This window comes from Peromyscus californicus, unplaced genomic scaffold (genome assembly GCF_007827085.1).
Source record: "Peromyscus californicus insignis strain IS unplaced genomic scaffold, ASM782708v3 Scaffold_1__1_contigs__length_55948999, whole genome shotgun sequence".
In the NCBI taxonomy this organism is placed as follows: Eukaryota; Metazoa; Chordata; class Mammalia; order Rodentia; family Cricetidae; genus Peromyscus; species Peromyscus californicus.
In genome coordinates, this window is record NW_026294492.1 from 47,052,840 (window position 1) to 47,074,240 (window position 21,401).

Here is a 21,401-nt window from a genome sequence, read left to right on the forward strand (position 1 = left end):
AATGGATAACACTGAGCATGACAGAAAGGGAGTGAGTGCACCCCAAATCCCAAAGCATGTTATCCTACAATGCAGTGAAATGTCAAGTTGGAACAGATTTATTCTAGAGTACAAGGACCAGAGTGCAAGGATAATGGTATTATATTTTCTTTTTGGATTTGATTCCTGCTTTTGCTTTTTCATTTTTGTTTTTCAAGACAGGATTTCTTTGGGTAGCCCTTGCTAGCATGGAACTGGCTCTCTAGACCAAGCTAGTCAACTCTCTTCCTGCCTCTGCCACTGGAGTGCTGGCATTAACAAAGAATGCCACCACAGCCTATAGGGACAAAGGGTAGGAGATTATACTTAAAAGTGCTGAACTTGGGTGTCAGGGTGACAAGGGGAGGAGCTGTGATGGTTAGTGTGAATTGCCACAAAGACAGGATCTGTGCTAGGAGAGAAGATCCTGGGAAAACCTGATTGATCATCTGGATTGAGGTAGAAAGACCTACACAAAGAGGGTGGCACCAACTCCAGCTAGGATCCTAGACTATACAAGTAGAAATAAGCTGAGCTGCAGGAAAGCATTTGTCACTCTGTTCTGTATGGTGAATGCAGTGTGACCAGGTACTTCATGCTTCTGCTTTCTTGGTTTCTCGGTCATGATCAATACTAACCATGAACTCTTTCTACCTTAAGTTGCTTTCTTTGGGGTAGTTTATCACAGTAACAGAAAACAAATGAACACACACACATTTACCAGAAGAATGGTGAAAAACACTGAAAATGCACTATCACTTGATGACTTCACTTCATGCTTTATTTCAAGTAATCACTCTATATCATTGCCCACACACATTTCCTATTTATCTTTCCTTAAGAACACAAACTCATTGTTGATAGTCAAGACAATTATTTTGTTTTTTGAGAAAGGAATACTCTGTGTAGGTTGTCCTGGAACTCACTCTGTAGACCACAGTGGCCTCAAACTCAGAGATCTGCCTGCCTCTGCCTCCCAAGTGCTGGGATGAAAAGCGTGTGCCACCACCACCTGCCAAGACAATTATTCTTAACAAATGCTTTCAAATTGAAAACCACAGGAGTAAACATCATCTCTGCTAATTCAGTACAGTTAGAAATGTCTGTCAGCAAACTTGATCCAGTGCTTCGATCTCAGAACTTCTACTGCAGTAGAAATAATCAGCCTAAATGTAAAGAATGTCCAATGCTATGCAAAAAAATTTGGGTACAATACAGGATTAAATAAACTGCCATCCCTCTGAATGTTTGAATATTCTGACGTACTCAAACAGGCAAGATATATTCTTACTGGAAAGAATGTTTATGGAGATTACAACTGTCAATGGGATTTCAGGCCTGCTCCACAAGAGCAAAGTCATGCTCATAACTCATGGCAAGGGAAGTCATAGGTCCTCAGTGAGAACTTATTGATGTTTTTCTAAGTTCATGTTGACACCCTGATTTCTAAATAATTGCGCTTCCATTTATACATTTCTATTGCTCCCAACCTGGGTCAGAGGAACTTCCTATCGTAGCAGTGGTAGTTAATAGAGAGACATAACCTATCTAAATTATGAAAATAAGCAACTGTGAATACTCAGAGAGAGGACATTTATAACAAAACTTTGCCCTCAATGCTCAGGAAACATTGCAAAAGATGGCTGAAATGAGAATGTAAGAGCTGGAGGATGAGGAGGAGTGCTATGCTCTGTGCATGACATGGATGCTGCATACATGAATGGACAACTGCAGTGATTACCCTGAGAAGATCGTCATGAGATCACGCCAGTGAAAATTTCCTAAAAATGGACTGAGGAGTGCTTTTTGAGTCCCCACCCCATGTAAGGTCCTAATTTTAGTTGATGGCTTCTAGGGGAGGGAGAGTCACTTTTCTTTAGCATTGTAGCTACTGACTGGTAAGCTCACCATATTATAGTGTACGACCCAATGTATGTTGCAATTAAGGGCTGCACTACTAGGACTCAGTGGATTATAAAATAAATTGTTTAAAGGAAACCTGTTTTCTTAGCTTTGTGTATCTCCTACTACTTCAATCTACATTAGTCTGAATATACTTATTCATGACATTAGAAGGTAAATAACAGAATGATTTTACAAGATAGATGTCATGTTTCCAAAAATGCATTATTATCAACTTTGATACCTAAGGTAGTTAAGCTATACAGTGCTACATAACTTTTCTTTCCTCTGTTCAAAAGCCTAATTCTTCAGTGATTTTCTACTGTTCGATGCAATGTTCATCATATTAAACCACAGAATTCTTGGATCATTCCTCTTGAGCTGCAGGTGTTTGTGGTCAAGTTGTTTTGGCTTTGTTGGAGAAAGTGTGTCACTGGGGGTACCCTTTGAGGTTTCAAAACCCCATGCTACGCCCAGTCTGTGTGTGTGTGTGTGTGTGTGTGTGTGTGTGTGTGTGTGTGTGTGTGTGTCTCCCTCTCTCTCTCTGCCTGTGGATCAGAATGTACCTCTCAATTACTTCTCCAGCACCATGTTGCCACGCTTTCTGCTATGATGAAATTCTGAAACTGTAAGCATGCCTCCAGTTAAATGCCTTCTAAGAGTTGTCTTGGTCATGATGTCTCTTCACAGCAATAGAACTATGACTAAAATAATAACCCAGGATGGCAAACTAACAGCAATCCTCCAACCTCAGTATTGCAAATGCTGGGATTTCAATCATGAGCAATACGATCGATCAGCAACATCTTATATTTTAAGCCCTTCAACAAAGGTCTCACAACTATTACACACCTCTTTCTTACATGTAGTTATTTTTTCCATAGAAGAAAGTCAGGTCTTGTATTCTAATGTTCTCTGTCACTTTGCCTTATTTGATGTACACAAATTTGCATACACATACACAATGACACTTTTAATGGACACTATAATAAAAATTTGTATGTCTTTACGTATAACTACTTTTGTTGTGGAAAAACTAGGTTTTCTTCCTTTAAGAGTTATTTTAGTTATAGGTGTGTGTGTACATCTGTATGTATATCACTTACATGCAGGTTCTAGAGGTCAGAAGAGAATGTCAGATTCAAGAGAGCAGGATTTACAGGTGTTGGTGAGCTGCCCAATCTGCTGCTGGATTCTTGACAACTGAGTCCTTTCTCAGAGCCCTAAATTTTCCTTTTAATTAGGCATTTATATAATTCCATTTTAAATTATAAGAATATTATAGGTGCTCTTTTCTAAATGTTGTTTACCCAGAGTTTTAAAAAAATTCAGTATATGATGGACAGGAACCAGAAGCTGAGTAACCTAAAGACCTAGGATAGAACCAAACACTACTGGCAAAAAAATAAAAATAAAAATAAAAAAATGCTGCTCACATTTAGGTCAGGGTTTCTCGATCTCACTTCACTGATCCCAATGTGAATTGCTTCTCAGAGCCACCATGCAAACTGAGTCTGACAACATTAAAGGTAACTTTTGATACAACCTGGAGCATAGTCAAGATTGACCAAGACGCCGGGCGGTGGTGGCGCACGCCTTTAATCCCAGCACTCGGGAGGCAGAGCCAGGCGGATCTCTGTGAGTTCGAGGCCAGCCTGGGCTACCAAGTGAGTCCCAGGAAAGGCGCAAAGCTACACAGAGAAACCCTGTCTCGAAAAACCAAAACCAAAACAAAACAAAACAAAACAAAAAAAAAAAAAAAAAAGATTGACCAAGACAACATGGAAAAGTGGAAAAGAAATAAAGGGACAAGATCTAGGGTGGGCTCTGTACTTGCCAGATTGAATACTGACATATCTCACTTATTACACTGCAATCCCTCAGGAATATATGTGCCAGAATCCCAAAGAAGTGACTCTAATGCCATTGAAGGAATAGACTTGCTGGCAAGGGTGACAGCAAGCAGGCAGAGAGAAGCTTCCTTATTCCATGTCTTTTATATAGGCTTCCAGAAAAAGGTATGGCCAAGATTAGAGATGGGTCTTCCCACAAATGATTTAATTAAACAAAACAAAAATCCCTCAGGTATGCCCAGCTATTTTTGAGTTTTAGTTAATTCCAGATGTGGTCGACACCCAAGAATAGCCATCACAATAGCCCCCACCCTTTTTTTTTAATGTGTATGGGTGTTTCGCCTGCATTTATCTCTGTATACCACTTGCATGACTAGTGCCCCAAGAGGCTAGAAGATGGCATCTGATCCCCCAGAATGGGAGTTACAGATGATTGTGAGCTACCGTGTGGGTGCTGGAAATTGAGCCTAGTCACGAAGAGCTGCTGAGCCACCTCTCCAGCCCTCAATACTCTAAACCACTAGTGCTCTTTCCACTGGTCCATGTCTCCAGCCCCTCATATGTATACACACTCATGTATATATTTATAATGTATTTTGATCACATATCCCCATTGTCTTCAATTCTCCCTTTCCTCCTCCAACTGAACTTCCCAGTAAGTTCCCCATCCTATTTTAATGACGTGTGTGTGTGTGTGTGTGTGTGTGTGTGTGTGTGTGTGTGTGTGTGTGTCCCATTGCATCTAGTTAGGGTTGTTTGCATGAAAATTAATGAGGGTTGTTTAATCATGGGCAATACATTAGTGGATACTGAGGAACATGCCTTACCTTCCTCCAGCAGCCATTAACTACCTATATCTGCTCCCAGAGGGTGGATCCTCATGACCTTCCCCTGAACCTGTGAGGGAATGTTGATAGGCCCAGTCTTACACAGAAGCTGCTATTGGTTCATGAGTGCAACAGTCAACCATTTCCAACACACTTCCACATCCTCCTACCCTTACATTCTTTCTGCTGCTTCTTCCACAGTTTGCCTTGGAGGTAGTGATAGAGATCATTTGTTTAGGGATGAACCATCTTAAGACATTTATTTTCAACACTTGGACCAGTTATGAATCTCTGCAATACCCACTGCCCAATGCAAACAGTAGCTTCTCTGACCAAGGCTGAGAGCAGCACTAATGTATGGGTGCAGACATGAATATTTGGAAGGCACTATGAAAGCTAGTCACAAGAGATTCCAGCTCACTTCCAGTTTGATTTCTCTACCTTCTGCAAAGTATAGTAAACATAATAAAGGCTATATATGGGGAAACTATAGCCAACATCATCTTAAATGGAGAAAAACTTGAAACAATACCATTAAAATCAGGAACAAGAACAGGCTGTCCATTATCCCTTCTTAAGGAAATGCAAATCAAAATGACTAGATTTCATTTTATCTCAATCAGAATGGCTAAGATCAACAAAACAAACAACAAATGCTGTAGAGGATGCATGGAAAGGAGAACCCTCATTAATTTTTGGTGGAATTGCAAATCAATCAAGCCACTGCAGAAATCTGTGTGGAGAATTCTCAGAGTTAAAAAAAAATCTACCATATGACTCAGCTATACCACCCTTTGGCCAAAAGGACTCACTGTCCTACTCCATAGATATTGCTTAGCAATATTCATTGCTGCTCTATTCACAATAGCTAAGAAATGTAAACAATCTAAATTCCCATCAATTGATGAATGAATAATGAAAACTGGAACATGTAATGGAAATCTAATCAAATGTAAGGAGACACGACATCATGAAGTTTATAGGTAAATGGGTGAAACTAGAACATACTGTAATAAATGAAGTAACCCAGACCCAGAAAGATAAACATCACATGTTGTCTTTGTGATTCTAGTTCTGAATACTCAGACATGAATATCAAGTAACAACAGACACCAGGGAAATAAAAAGTGATTCAGGGACAGGAGTAAGAGCTCCAGAGTGGGGAGTAGCAGGACACAGGTAGTATGAAGGGAGAAATGAGAAAACAGGGGATTCGAACTGGTGAGGGAAAAGGAAGAGCAATGGAGGAGAGGTAGCAGGGAGGGATAAATAACTAAGAATGTTCACAAAGAACACGGGGAATCATCTTTATACATACCTAAAATTATCTATAGTACATATATTTGTAATACACACACACACACACACACACAACTTAAAAAGGTTACATGACTTTAGGCAATATTGTTCCTCCCATGAGCCAGAGTATCTAACAAAAAGCCTTGGTACCACACATTGAAAAAAAAAACAAAAACAGCCCTTTCAAGTTGCTTAGGGAAGTGCAAGAGATCCCCAAACAATATAGGCTATTGTTGCCTTTTGTTGTTTTCCTAGAACTAAAGGTAAGCCCCTATTGCTGAAGACATGACACATTTTGGACATAAAATTTGGAGCAATACAGCTGGAACTGACCCAGAAGCCTCATCCTTGTGGTTCTGAGTATCAGAAGATACTCCAAGCCGCCAAGGAAGAGCAGCTTTAGGTAGACTTATCCAGCTATAAAGCTATGAATACCAACGACTGGACTGGTAACATATCCACAATGAAATAATTGCACCTTTATCTTGGGTGTTAAGAGCTATCCACTTGGATTTTAGGCCCATTCAACAGGAGGGAAATCCTGCTATTACTGTAAACCTAAACCAGCTACTCATGGCTATAGGAAAACCTACTAAGAACACTTTTCTAAATCAGTGTAATTCTTAACAGTACTCCAAAGCTCATTGTTATGCCCGAAAATAGGTAGATTTGATGCCTCATCAAAGAAGCTTGTTATTGCAGCACCAGGAATCTATTACAGAAAGCATAACTAGTCAGAGTAACCATGGGATGTCCAGTCCAATTGGTACATCCACCACACAACTCCTGCACCTAAGGCTTGGGGAATTTAGCTGAAAAGGGGAAAGAAAGACTTTAAGAGCCAGAGGATCAGTAAGTCAGCTGTGAGATTGAGCCCTCTAGGTATGACAGGGAAGCCACACTCATTAAACAACATGGTTGTCTAAAAAAAGACCCAAACAATCCCAACAATTGACTTTCCAATGTAGATGGGGGAACCCACATCTAGATGAAGAGCTACAATCAACAACTACTGAAAGAGGAGAACTAGTCTCCCCAGAGATGAAGCCCGTAATTGTTTATCCTATACCAAGTGTTTAGCCCTAGACACAAATACATGCAGGCAACACTGAAGGGACTCAGCAGACTGTATTCATTTATTTATTAATTTTATGTACCTGTTAACAGCAGTGAAATAACAGGGAATTTGGATGGGAGTTGGGGGGAATATTGAAGGGGTAGTGATGTAATTGTATTTTAATAAAGTAAAAGTTTAGAGAGCATTAGGAAAAAAATTAAGTATTTCCCATACTCCTTATATTTATTGGGCCTTTCTACAGATTCCTGATTATCCTGTTCAAATGTGGTGTAAACTTTGAGCTACACATGTAGGACCAATGAGAATTTATCCAAACAAATGAGTATCACATGTTGTTTTGTGGGTTCTAAGACTCCAACCCAGATCCTCAGGCTTTATGGGAAATGCCTTTACTCACAAAGTCATTCCCCCTTCAAAAAAAAAATCTTACTTGAAGAAAATATATATTTTAAAGTAAAAACTACAAAAATCTATGTAAGAAACTTTACTATTAGAAAATCCAAGTGTACATATAAATGTTAAGGAAACTGCCAATGAATAATAAGAAAAACATAACCTCCCATGTAATGACAATTGGAAACACTAACAGTTAACAAGTAGCCTATTTTTAATTTCAAATGAACCACATTGTTCAAAAACTACATATAAATTAAGTCTCCTGGACTCTTACAAAGGTACTTCAATTTCATGAATCAAACACAGATTCACATGAAATGGAAAAAGATACCACCTCACTTGATTTTCAGAAAATGCCCATTAAAATAAAATTGATGGTGACTTGGTGGCATACACCTTGGAAAGCAGCGGCAATCTCAGTGAGGCAGAAGCCAGCCTGGTCTACAAAACAAGACTTTCTTTCTTTCTTTCTTTCTTTTTAAATTTAATTTAACAAAAAGCTTTACTGGAAGGATTTTAGGGACTCAGAATCTTCAGGAGGCTAGAGAATTGACCTGACGATGGAAGATTTATGCAAGGCACCTCAACTATGACACCCATTTCATCACTGTGTCTGGGCACAGCAGTGGGAATAGCAAATGCCAGATGTGTGCATCTGCATGACTTTTTGGTCCAAAGTTCCAGAACACAGAGTACAATGCAGCTAAGGTTGGGTTATGTGCCTACCACTGATTGTATCAGACCACAGAAAGAAGGCTTCAACTTCATAGTAGTCTTTAAAATAATCATTTTCATGACCATTTCTTAGAAAAAAATCCAAGATGCTTTGGGGTCACCCCCAAACAACATGTCCACTACAGATCCAATATAAAAGAGACAAACATCCATGTTTAAACATCTTTTTTCACGCAAAGATCTTATTTCAATACAAAACTTGATTTATCAAACTAAAAGACATCAATACATATAGTTTATACTGTTGCTATTGTTGTTCTTCAAGACAATATTTTGACAGCCTCAGTTTTTCCAAAGATAGATGACAGGCAAAATCATGTCAACATTTTCCACAAATTCCACAAAATCACACTTTCAAAAGAATACAATTGCTCAGAGTGTTCAAATTTCTTACTTTTACAACATACAGAAGAAAATTCCCTTTCACTTTATTTGAGACAACATACAGCTTATACTTTTAGTGCTGAACTTTTCATTCAGTTGGAAAGTGTTCCTAACTGTATTCGATGTTGTAACTCTCTAGCCTCTACTTCCCTAGTGAGTAAAAGACATGCACCAGGGCCAGCAAGACTGTTCACAGGTTAAGGTACTTGTTTTGAACTCAGACGACCTGAGTTCCTTCTTAGGACCTACATAGTGGGAACAGCAGAAGAGACTCCTGAAAGCTGTCCACTTCCACATGTGCACTCTAGCATGTGTACACGCAAGTACATACACCTACAAAAATGTAATCTTCATAAATTGTAATCTATGTAAAACATAGTATAAAAAAAATGTGCCTTAGCACATTTGACAGAAATGGTTTTCATCCAATGTCACATTTTGGACATGTCTGAATTTACACGTTGTCAGGCCTCCTATTCCAGCTTTTTCCAGACTTTTATAAAAATATTATACTTATGGGATTTCCAGCACTCACACCAGGTAGTCACTCACAACCACCTGTCACTCCAGCTCCAAGGGAATCTGACACCTCTGGCCTCTGTACACACTAACCCTCACATGCACATACCCACACACCTACACATAATTAAAAATTTTAAAAAATCGTGAAAATGTATTTTAAAGCTAGGCTGTGGTGGTGCATACCTTTAATTCCAGTACTCAGGAGGAAGAGGCAGGTGGATCTCCAAGTCTGAGGCCAGCCTGGTCTATACAGCAAGTTACAGGATAGCCAGGGCTACAGAGAGAAATCCTGTCTTAAAAAAAAAGGTATTTTAAAATATCCCCTTTATTGATACATGTGTGGGAGATTGTGTATGCAAATGATGGCACATATGTGCAAGTCAGAGGAAAACTTTGAGGACTCAGTTCTCTCTCTTCACATGGGTTCTGAGAACCCAACTCAGTTTATCAAGCTTAGTGGCAAGTGCTTTTACCCCTGAGCCATCTCACTGGCCCTCCACACCATTTTTTTTCATACCCCACAATAACAGCAAGTTGACCAAAGACAATTCCACATGATGTATATGGTTTTAAGTCCTATCCACTGGGTTTCTTTTCCACGTGAGCTCTTTCATGTTTGTGAAGGCATGTGGAAACCCTAAATGCTTTCCCACAATAATTACAGACATAAGGTTTTTCTCCAGTATGAATTCTTTCATGGTCACGAAGGGATGTGGAAATCCTAAATGCTTTACCACATTCCTTACATACATATGGTTTCTCTCCAGTGTGAATTCTTTCATGATTATAACAAGCATCACGTTGGATGAAGGCTTTCCCACAATGCTTACAAACATAGGGTTTCTCCCCAGTGTGAATTCTTTCATGGTTGTTAAGATGACTAGCACGAAGAAATGCTTTTCCACAGTGCTTGCAAACATAGGGTTTCTCTCCGGTGTGAATTCTCTCATGAATGTAACGAGCACTTGAATGGGTAAAGGCTTTTCCACAATGCTTACATATATATGGTTTCTCGCCAGTGTGAATTCTTTCATGCCTCCGAAATGATGTAGAACATGAAAACGCTTTCCCACACTGTGTGCAAACATAAGGTTTCTCTCTAGTGTGAATCCTTTCATGACTGTACCAGCCACTATAATGAGTGAAAGATTTTCCACAATGCTCACAAGTATAAGGTTTTTCTCCACTGTGAATTCTTTCATGGATGAGAAGGTCATAGGAACGAATGAAGGCTTTTCCACATTGCTTACATACATACGGCCTCTCCCCGCTATGAATTCTTTCATGGTTCTGGAGGGATGAGGAATATCTGAATGCTTTCCCACACTGCTTACATGTATAACACTTCTCTTCAGGGTGAATTATTTCATGTTTAATAAGCTGACTGGAATTAACCAAGGCTTTGTCATACTGTTGACACATAAACGGTTTCTCTCCAATGGTGATTTTTTCATATATTTGACCATAACTGTACCTCCAGAAGGCTTTCTCAACTTGCTTCCATTCATGGAGTTTATCTCCAGTGTGAATTCTCTCACAACACTGATCAGAATTGAGACTCCTACAGACTTCATTAGATTGCTTATTTTGATAGGCTGTCTCTCTAGGAAGACTTTGATTTGCCTGAAAGGACTCAGAATAAGTCAAATCTTTCCAACATTTCTCATGTGTAAAAGTTTTCTCCACTTGTTCCTGAGACCCATAGGGTTTCTCTGTAATTTCATAGCTGGGGTGTACATGTGAGGATGAATGAACAATGATGTCTCTTGCAAGCACACCATTTTTATATATTGTTACTTCAGGAAGCATGTCTCTTTGAACAATATGCTCTGGAATCTGGTGCTGGGTTTCTCCACACTGACCACCATCTCCATAGTCACAGTTTCTCTCAACCACCTGAGTTCTGTAAAAGATGAGAAAAGCATAACTACACTTACAACTCACCAAGAGAGGTGCTGGAGGCTAGATGTTGTACCACTGTTATTATAGTATTCTGGAGACTGCAGAAGGAAGACAGCAAGTGTTAAGTCCATCTGGGCCATACACAAAGAGCCTGGAGAAGGAGATTGACACTGCTCATTTTGCTTCCATAAGAATTTGTAATTATAAATGGACTGAACATTCGGCCAAGGTCCTGAAGATAGCACAAACATATAAAGCTCTTAAATACTCCTGCTTTTAGGCATTTCATAAATACTGTGTGTACCAGTTAACAAAGTTGAATATTTTCAATGAAAAAATGGTGTGCATCAAACATTATGGGTTTTGAAATAGCTAAACATTCTTTATGTGATTTATTGATGATAGGTTTAAATCTAAATCTAAAACTCATTTTACTTCACATACCTTATAACCAAAGCTGAAAGGTAACTTGATAAAATACACTAAATAATTTTCGGTATGAAGGACAATTTGGGGACAACGAAACACGAAAACAAGTCTTACATAGGTTAATGTTGCATATTTTGGCAATATTCATACACTACAGAGTTGGCATCCTCTAATTCAGAATGTTCCAAGTCAATGCACTTGTAGAGAAAATTTGAGATTAAATCAATTGCACCAAGATGTACTGGATCATTTGCTTGTTTCTCAGATTTCCTATCACTGGCAAATATTTGATAACAAATTCCTCTCTCTTGGAGTGTGTATTACCTCACATTTTTCCCGAGATTTTGGTAGTTGTCTTCAATATTTTCTTTTTCCTTTGTTTTACCTAAAAAGCAAACCCAAAGAAATCATTCTGACTTAATTCAATATCATACAAAAACTTACTCAATTCTACAATGTTATTGTGCAATGACGAGGAATGCTACATTTACCATGAAGCTCCCTTCCAATATTTCAATTCATGTATCCGGACAGATGAGCAAGAAACAGCTGTTCTCTAATTGAATAAGTGAAGAAATCATAGTATATTTTTTACCTATGGAGATCAGGTTCATAAAGGTTTCTGTCATCACATCTCTGTAGAGCTTCTTTTGACTAGAATCCAATAAAGCCCACTCTCCTAGGGTGAAGTTCACAGCCACATCATCAAAGGTCACTGACTCCTGAAATAAATCACATGAAAGACAGTCAAAAATTAACTGCCAACTTGACAGGATCTAGAGTCATGAAAGATGTTGGGAACACGTGTAAGTACGCTGAAAGCAGAGATGAACTGGCCATTTTGACAGAAGCTTGAAACATGAGAATGCTAAAAGAAATGGGGACTGTCAAGGCCTGCTTCATGAGGTTTCAAAGAGAAACAATGATAGAGGCTATTTGTGTTTTACCCCAAATTTGGCTTCATTCTGCCCAGAGCCTGATGACCTGAAAGAAGTTGAATTTAAAAAAAATGAAATAATTTGATACAGAAAAAAAAAGTGTAAACAAGCTTAAAAATTTGGACAAGGAGAGTACAGATGACAAAGCAGCCACGACTATTAAAGAGATCAGCACTGAGCAGTGGGACAATAGTGAGGCACGCTATTAGCAGTGACTGTATTAGCAAAAGGGGACGCCACTGACGTGGGCTATGCAAACACCCCTTGGCGAATGATGCACCTATCAAGAGGATGCACCTAGAAACTACATTCACCAGGAGGATACACGAATACCTGCTTTATACAATTAAAACACTCCCTTTATTACTATGTTTCTATTCAAATAGATTGTGCACTGCTTTAGAAACCTATGGGCAATGGACTGATCTGCCCTGAACTAATTTTGGGTGCATGCACAAAAAGGCATATTATGTCTCAAAATGAATCTCTAGAGATACTTCTCTATATATTATTTTATGCTTATCAAAATTGGGCTAGCATAGGATTAAAATTAAGTACATTAGAGGAAGGAACAATTGCAGTGAGCAAAAGCTTACAAAATAGACGCCTATCAGAAACAACCATCCGCACATGATACACACCTTAGCAATTTAACTTCTATTCAACCACATACTAAAAGGAGACATCAAACAATAATTTGGGCCCTTGAGTATCCCCAGTCATGTGACCTAACATTCCTCAGAGTTCATTTCTGATCTGTACTATTGCTTTACTAGACCTGGCTATTTTTACAAATCTATGAGGATCATTATTTCAATAGTTTAAACCAGTGGATCTCAACCTGTAGGTCACGACCCCTTTGGGCTCAAGCAACCCTTTCACAGGGGTCACCTAAAACCATTGGAAAACACAGATATTTACATTATAATTCATAACTAGCAAAATTACAGTCATGAAGTAGCAACGAAAAAATGCTATGGTTGGGGTTCACCACAACATGAGAAAATGTATTGAAGAGTCAAAGCATTAGGAAAGGTGAGAACTACTGGTTTAAACACAGGCAAAGAACTAGAAATGGGGATTGGAGACATGGTTCAGCAGTTAAGGGTACTGTCTGTTCTTCCAGTGATCCAGGTTCAATTCTCAGCATCCACATGGCAGTTCACAAACACCTATAACTCTGTTTCCAGGGGATTCCAATACGCTCTTCTGACCTCTGCTGGCTTCTTCATGGATTTAGTACACATACACAGGCTGGTAGACACATAAACTAAAAAAAAAAATAGAACTTGGGAACACTATGTTCAGACCTCCATCTTCCAGTAACATATTTGGCAAATCCGACAGAGAAAGAAAACAAAATCCTCCTCTCTTACTACTAAAACTTACTCTCACTACTTTCTAACAATTTTTCCATACTGTTATCTATGGCTACAATGACGAATCAATGTAATCAATTTGGTCAAAAAGGGTCTTGAAGGGCTGAAGAGGTCAATCAACCATCAAAGACTTAAACTCATAACAAAAAAGACAAAGTCACCAAGCTGAGGCCTCCCTGTCCTAAAGAACTGAGTGGCTGAGGACAGACGTTCTCTGCCAGTTGCTTCACCCGGCACAGAAAAGACAGAAAGAGGGAGGAAGGAGAGCAACAGCTTTCTCTGTCCAAACATAAAAAACCAAACATTCCCGCTCTTCTCCTTAGGATAGTTTCTGCTCTGCAGATCTGCAGTACCTAAGTCCACAGTCACTTGGAATTAATAGAAAATGGCCTTTTTTTTTTTTCTCTCTCTCTTCTTTCTATTGTTTCCTTTGATTGTGTATTTGTTCATTTGAAGTGATTCTGCTACATTTTGCTTTCCCAAAATTAAAACATGGGTCCTCTAGATTCTCTGAAATTATTTTCTGCTCTTTGGAGCTGACCTATTCCTAGAACAGACTGAATTTTAAGAGTTTTTCTCAGGCCAGGGGTGGTGGCACAGGGTTTTAGTTCCAGCACTGGGGAGTCAAAGGCAGGCAATTTCTGTGAGGTGGAGGCCAGCCTGGTCGACATAGTGCATGGTGAGTTCCAGGACAGCCAAAGCTACATAGGGAGACACTGTCTCAAAAAAAATAAAATCCTCTTTCTCGAATTGTTTTTTCACATCGCTCTAGATTATAAAGTATCTATTCCTGACACACAGACAGTGAGAACATTCATACTCTTGTGCTGTGGTCTCACAGAGGCAAAGAAAATGCCTGAGAGGAAATGAAAGGACATCAAACAAGGAGGAAGGGGGATCGGCAGCTGCCTCCTTATCCAAGGACTGGACGAGACTCAGAACAAGCCAAATGAATTCAATGACTTGATCAAGAAACCTTAGAACAAGATAAATTCTCCTGCCTCCTAATAGTGTTTCTACTCTCTGGACTAAAGCCAAATTCTGCTGCTACTTTTAATTTAATAGTTTTTCCTCCATTTTTTTCATTTTCTCTTTTTCTATTTTCACATGTGTCTGACATGCCACAGCTTGAATAGTTCTGATGCTCAAGTTGGAGACAATCAGGGGTCTCTCTCTCTCTCTCTCTCTCTCTCTCTCTCTCTCTCTCTCTCTCTCTCTCTCACACACACACACACACACACACACACACACACACACACACTCCCCAAAAATCTTTATGGACAGATTACCTGTGACAATTACAAAGGATTCTAGAGCTGACCAAATCAAGTTTTGGAGAGATGAAGAGGAAAAATGGCCCTGAGATCAAAAGAAAGCAGGCCACCATGCCCAAGGTATGCTAGCTAGTTTTATGTCAACTTGACATAAGCTGGAGTCGTCTGAGAAGAGGGAACCTCAATTGAGAAACTGTCTCCATAAGATGGGGGGGTGCTATCCCTGGGCTGGTGGTCCTGTATGCTATAAGGAAACAAGTTGAGCAAACCATGAGAGCAAGCCAGTAAGCAGCACCCCTCCATAGCCTGGGCATCAGCTCCTGCCTCCAAGTTCTCACTTAGTTTGAATTCCTACCTTGGCCTTCATTGGACTGTGATTCAAAATATGTAAGCCAAATTTACCCTTTCCTCCCCAAGTTGCTTTTAGCCATGGCATTTCATCACAGGAATAGAAACCCTAAGACACAAGGCAAGACTGCTCTCCTAAGCCCCAACCTCCAGGAAGCAAGCCCCTGAGTGGGGATTCTTTGATATTCTACCTTCCCTTAGCTGCTCCTTCTACCTTTAAAGGTCTGTTGTCTTTCTCAGTGTGCAGGGTCTAAGAATCAAGAGCCATTAGGACATCTGCCACTAGTCAGAGGTTCAGATATTCTGTCTTTTCTGTATAGTAAGACAACCTAACTCTACCACTCAATTAGTGAAAAAAATAAACATCTTATGGATTTTCACTCTAATTTCCTATTGAAACCCTGAGGAAACAAGTATTCTTGGAGGATAGCATTTCACTGACTTACTAGGTAAGTAGATGGCCTGCCAAGACCCTATTTTTTAAGGTTTTACTTTACTTTTAATTGTATGTTTATGCATGTCTGTGTCTGTGTGTGAATATGTGCACATGAACGCAGTGTCCTGAAACCAGGGAGTCATCTGATCCCCTGGAGCTGGAGTTACAGACAATTGTAGGTGCTAAGAATAGAACTTGGGTCCTCTCCAAGACAACCTCTTAACCACTGAGCCATGTTAACCAATGAGTCATCTCTCCCTAGCACCAATCCTATGCTTATAATGATTAAAAGCCTACATGCCTAACCACAGCTACAACCTTTCCACCAACTCTCAATCAGGCAGTAACTCAACACACGAAACAGTGCCTTTCTCAAAATGTCTGTTGTAGGGTTATGTGCTCCAACAGGACCTTAGCCAAAAGCCACTGTCTACATAAGTAGCACTACAGTCACAAAAGGACAGATTATGGAGGAACTCACAAAGAGATATGTAAATAATACAAAAGAGATACAGCATCTATTACAGGCACAACACCTAAAGATGCTCAGCATCCAAAGCAGAGATTCTACAATGGGAGGTCCCAGAATCTACATTCTGATGTTCCCTCTTTGAGGGGAATTCACCCATTTCAGAGGACACTGTAGAGGAGTCTCCATTTCCTCCTTCCTGTTAAAAGTTGCCATGGGAAACTACTTGTCTGTAGTGCCAAATCTGCTCTACCTGCCCAAAGCCTCAGGTATATCAGTAATCACTGGCAAAATTTTGTCCCAGACAAAAGGTGTCATATATCATCGTAATACTACCTAGACCCAGGACACCCTGAGGCCCACAGATATGATCCCAAAATGGCAACCTCAACTACAATACTATTTTTCACCTAGATCTTTTCTGTAGAAGACAAGGAAAATGGTGTGAGATTCCCTATGTTCAGGCCATCATGGTCCACTACCAAGACTTCTCCATTTACCAAGGAATCAGGGGAAGCCCAAAAAGAAGGGAACCCCAAACTTGTACTTGGTACTGTAAATGACACATTCCTGAGTGGTCCATGTCTCCAAGGAGAATCCCTTACCATCCTGCCCTTATGGTTCATCAACCCAAAAGCTACAAATGTCATCAGACCGAGACCTACAACAATACTTTGCTGCCCCCTTCCCACCTGATGAGTATTTCTAGGTAAAAACTGATACTTGATTCAGTTTACAACAATAAGGTTTTCTTAAATACTTGTCTGTACTTAGTAACAATTTCCCAAAAATAGGCTCAAAGAACAAGGATTTTATGTTTTCTCCTTTTACTGAATGAGCCAAGACTTCATGATCGAATTTTACCCAAATGCTCAGTTTATATGATTTATGCTTTTCCACTCAGATAAAGTCTCACTTGCTGGTTAACCACTGCCAGAACAATAGGAAGAATTTTGTTAGAAAGAAACGTTCCTATATTTCTGCTGTATCACAAATATTTGAATCTATTTATAAAATGTGGCCAATTACACAATGCTTTGTGTCTATGACCTTCAGTCATTTAGACTGATGATTAAATAGACGAGTGGCACTAATTATAAAAACTGAGGAAAGCTCTTGTTTCCTTAGCCAGATACTCTCACTAGTTCTCCAGAATCTAAGATATATATCTTTTAGAAAACATCCATGATCTCCTCAGAAAAGAAGTACTGAGGAGCCTGGTGTGGTGGCACATGCCTTTAATCCCAGCACTCAGGAGGCAGAGGCAAGTGGATCTCTGTGAGTTTGAGGCCAGCCTGGTCTACATAGTGAGATCCAGAACAGCCAGAGCTACATAATGCAGCTAGCAACCTATTTGCAACCTAAGAACACATTAAGCTGCATATATACATGCTTAGAACAAAGGGAATTAGTTACTTCTCTCAGGAACCCCTTAGCAAAGCCCTGTTTCTATTTAAATATATCTTAGAACACATCCAGGACCTATGGACTGATGCAGCCTGAGCTAGTTTTCAGTACATGTGCAATAAAGCAAACCATATCTTCCAAGTGAACTTTTAGGAGAATCACCTATTTACCATTTATGCCTATGGATAAATGGACATATATACAATTAGAAGAAGATATATTTTAAGAGAGGACATGCACATTGAGCTTATCCAATGCAAGTCTATCATCAAAACCGAGAACCACCCATGCATCTCATTCATGCAATTCACTATCACTCTTCACTGTGTGTTTGTGAACTATATGGCATGTGGACTTGCTTTGAATAAAGTTACTTGACTACTTTTGCCAATCTATGGAAGCATTTTTCTTTTCAATAATTTAAATAAGAGGCCAGGAACCTGCAAACACCTGTCCTCAGACATGACAAACATTAGGAAGGGCACACTGCAGGCAAGATCACAACTACTAGATCAACAATAGGAACAGTTACATGAAGACAAGAGCCTACCCATGAAAGGTTCCAAAGTGTAAAGATGCAAATTCATGTGAAAGAAAACCCCTGAACTGAGAATGCAGCCAGGGGGGTCACTGCTGAAGAGGCTGTTTCCATAGAGCCACCACATCGAAGCTGATACTATTGTGGTCCAGGCGGGCCAGGTACCAGCCTGGGATGGAAGAAGAAATTGAAACTGAAAGTGTCATTCAGGTGGTACTAGTTTTGGGGGGCATGAAAGATGCAAAACTGAGGAACCTTGCACCGTGGATCCAGAGAGCCACCACGGACAAACGTGACACAGTAAAGATGGAGCCCAAGTGGCAACAGAGATCTCAGGGTGATGGAGAGAGGGGCTACAGCCATGAGATGCCCACTGAAGAAAGCTGCATATGCGGAGTAGAGTCAGCCAGTCCAGGAAAGAGGTTTTTGTGTGCTGCGGGCAACACAATCTGAAGAGAAGGGCTATCTGAACCCTTTAATTGAGATGATTCCATTAGAGGCATCTAGGTGCTAGTTACGGAACTTCAGTATTTAGTGAGTTTGCCCAATGATTTTGTTTTTGCTTTTGTAAATCAGTCTTTGGTATATTTCAATTCTTCCCTTCTGGAAAAATCTTACAATTATCCCTATCCCTCCCTCCTTCCCTCCATCTATCTATCTACCTATCCATCCATCCATTCCTTTTTTTCATATATTTACATATATCTATTCCTTTCTCCTGTAGAAGAAATGGGTATTGTATGTTAATACTCTGTCACTGCTTTTTAGTTGGCATATATGCATACATATGTACACTCCACATGTGTATTTACAATTGTGTCATTAGGTATATCCGCTTTCCTGCTGCAAATGTTTAAAAGCAATGCACTAGGGCTGAGGAGGCGGCTCAGTTGTTATGTGCTTGACAACCACTGCTGAAAACCTGAATTTCATTCCCAGCACTAAAAACTGAGTCATAAAACTGAGCTTTGTGGCTCAAGCCTGTAATCATACTTCAGAGGGAGAGGCAGGAATATCCTAAGTTCAAGGTCACCTTCAGCTATATACTTTGTTTTAAGACAAACTAGATGCATGATATCTTGCCTCTCTTTTGAGAGAGAGAGACAGAGACAGAGACAGCGAGAGAGGAGGGGAGGGGAGGGGAGGGGAGGGGAGGGGAGGGGAGGGGAGGGGAGGGGAGGGGAGGAGAGGGGAGGGGAGGGGAGGGGAGGAGAGGAAAAGAGTGGAAGGAACAGGTCTCAAATGCCTCAACTGATTTAAAAGAAAAAAATGCAAAATAAGCCTAATGACTTGAGTTTTATCTCCAGAAGTCACATAAAAGTGAAAAGGAGAAAAACAACACAGGATTGACCTCCGACCTCTGCAAGCACGCCATGGCCCAGGTGGCAACAAGAAGTATCACACACACTTAATAGTAATAACGTATTTTTTCAACATATTGCACACTCAAGCTCAAACGTCTTTGTCTCGGGCTGACCATCCCAGACTTTCCCAATGGTCAGAAATTACTGTCTACAGAGAACAAATAGTTGAAGGCGAAAGGAAAGAGTTGAAGATTAATTTTCTCCCAAGAACTGTGTTCCAGTTAAGTTCTGACCGACGAACTCTCACTCCAAACTCTTTCTGTTCGGAGAAACTCACCAGAGCAAAACAAAATTATGATTACATAAACTCCCCTTCCCCCAGGCATTTTCCCCCCACAATCAACAAGGCTAGAAAAGCTTTTCAAAACCCCGCTTTTTGCCTTATAATCAAGAAAAACAATTTTGACCTGCATTATTATTAAAAAGAGAGGGAGCGATCAAAAGAGAGATAGAGGAGATGCAGAGGAGAAAAAATGCCCTCCACACAGCGAGCAATCTTTGCCTAACACGCATAAAGCCTAGGGTTCACTTGGCAGTCCAAAAACAAAAAAAAAGAAAAGAAAGAAAGAAAAGAAAATTACACGATGATCAGGGAGGAAAACTAAATCAGGGTAAACGGAAGTGCAGGGGCACACAGCAGCGCTCACCATCCACGACCGCTCACAGCAGTTTGGATTCAGCATCACTAACCCGCCAACGCTGCAATTTTTGCAGAGGCTCAAGTTCGAGGCTCGGACTCACGCTGAGAGGACTGGGATGAAGCCGCTTCACAGGGGAGGGACAGGACTGGAGGCTGGTCAAAGCCGCTACAGTGTCACAAACCCGCCACCCTCGAATCCAGGCGCGCAGGAAACACTCACCATTCTCTGCTTGTGGCGCATCCTAGTATCCTCTCCAAGGAGCTATGGGCAGAAGTGACGGTCGCGCCACGACCCTCCCCCGCAGTTACACAGGCTCCAAAATGGCAGCAAGGGCGGAACCCTTCGATTATCTGCGCATCTTACTGGACAGTTCATGCAGGGGAATAACAGCGTCGTTCATTGGTGAATAAAATTCTCCCCGCCTCCTATGAAGCGAACTATAGAGAAAACAGTTTTTCTGCTTGCCAGTGCAGCTAAAGAGACAGCTGTCACTCCTGACTCCTTTAGCCTGCTCTTCGCTGGTACAAACCGGGCACAACCTGAAGTTTCATGGCATTTAAGGAAACATTCTGGAGGCTTTTTACTACATGCGCTCGCTGCCTTGTGTATTCAATGGGCCCTTCCTACTCCGCCCTTCAAGTACCAAAGAAATAGTGACAGCTTTGCAATGCCCAAGGAGAAAACGCAAGACGTAACCTTGCGGGGGGGGGGGGGGGGGGGGGGTTGGGTGTGGTGGGGGTGTGGTGGGGGGCGGGGAGGGGCGGATCGAGGTAAAGATAAGGCATTCTCACACCTTGTGTTTCAATGTACCCATTTTCTGCCAAGAAAATTAAAACATATCGCCAAGGAATGCAATTATACAATATCTGGAGAAAATAGAATTATATGCAGAAGTATTCTACAAGGGATTCAACAGGAAAAGCAACCTTTGAACTTCAAACAGAAAGGTTTCTTGGTCCAAGGTCACAAGCAAATTCTACATTCAGAAGTGTAACATATTTATTCCCTAGCTTCTAGATCACACTGATTTCTGACCAGAAGCCCCACAGTGGGTTATTCTCTAGTGAGTCAGAGACACTGAACAATTGAACTCTGGGAGCTAACCCATGTCTTCCATTACTTCCTATGCCATGAAATTGATCTTTCAATACCTTAATATTCAGAAGGAATATTCCACACTCAAATTGTGGCTTTAACCAAAATAAACTATCAAATTCACAAAACCTTTTTCTAGGGCTCTACTAAAAGTGTCTTTAAATCTG

At 40.4% G+C, this 21,401-nt stretch overlaps 1 protein-coding gene across 2 annotated transcripts; it reads right to left on the bottom strand.

The window, feature by feature from the left end:
• Positions 1–8,258: 8,258 nt before the first annotated feature.
• On the bottom strand, positions 8,259–20,490 carry LOC128115705 (zinc finger protein 14-like). 2 transcript variants are annotated; one of them, XM_052746690.1, is made up of 4 exons: positions 20,359–20,490; positions 11,941–12,067; positions 11,670–11,730; positions 8,259–10,917 (listed from the first exon to the last, which is right to left on the bottom strand). In XM_052746690.1, exons 1-4 carry the CDS (start codon positions 20,377–20,379, stop codon positions 9,591–9,593), a joined length of 1,536 nt encoding a protein of 511 aa, XP_052602650.1. In that variant the 5' UTR covers positions 20,380–20,490; the 3' UTR covers positions 8,259–9,590. The 2 variants fall into 2 exon arrangements, with proteins under 2 accessions (XP_052602650.1, XP_052602647.1); XM_052746687.1 differs by lacking the exon at positions 20,359–20,490 and adding an exon at positions 20,146–20,291.
• Between the last annotated feature and the right edge of the window lie 911 nt (positions 20,491–21,401).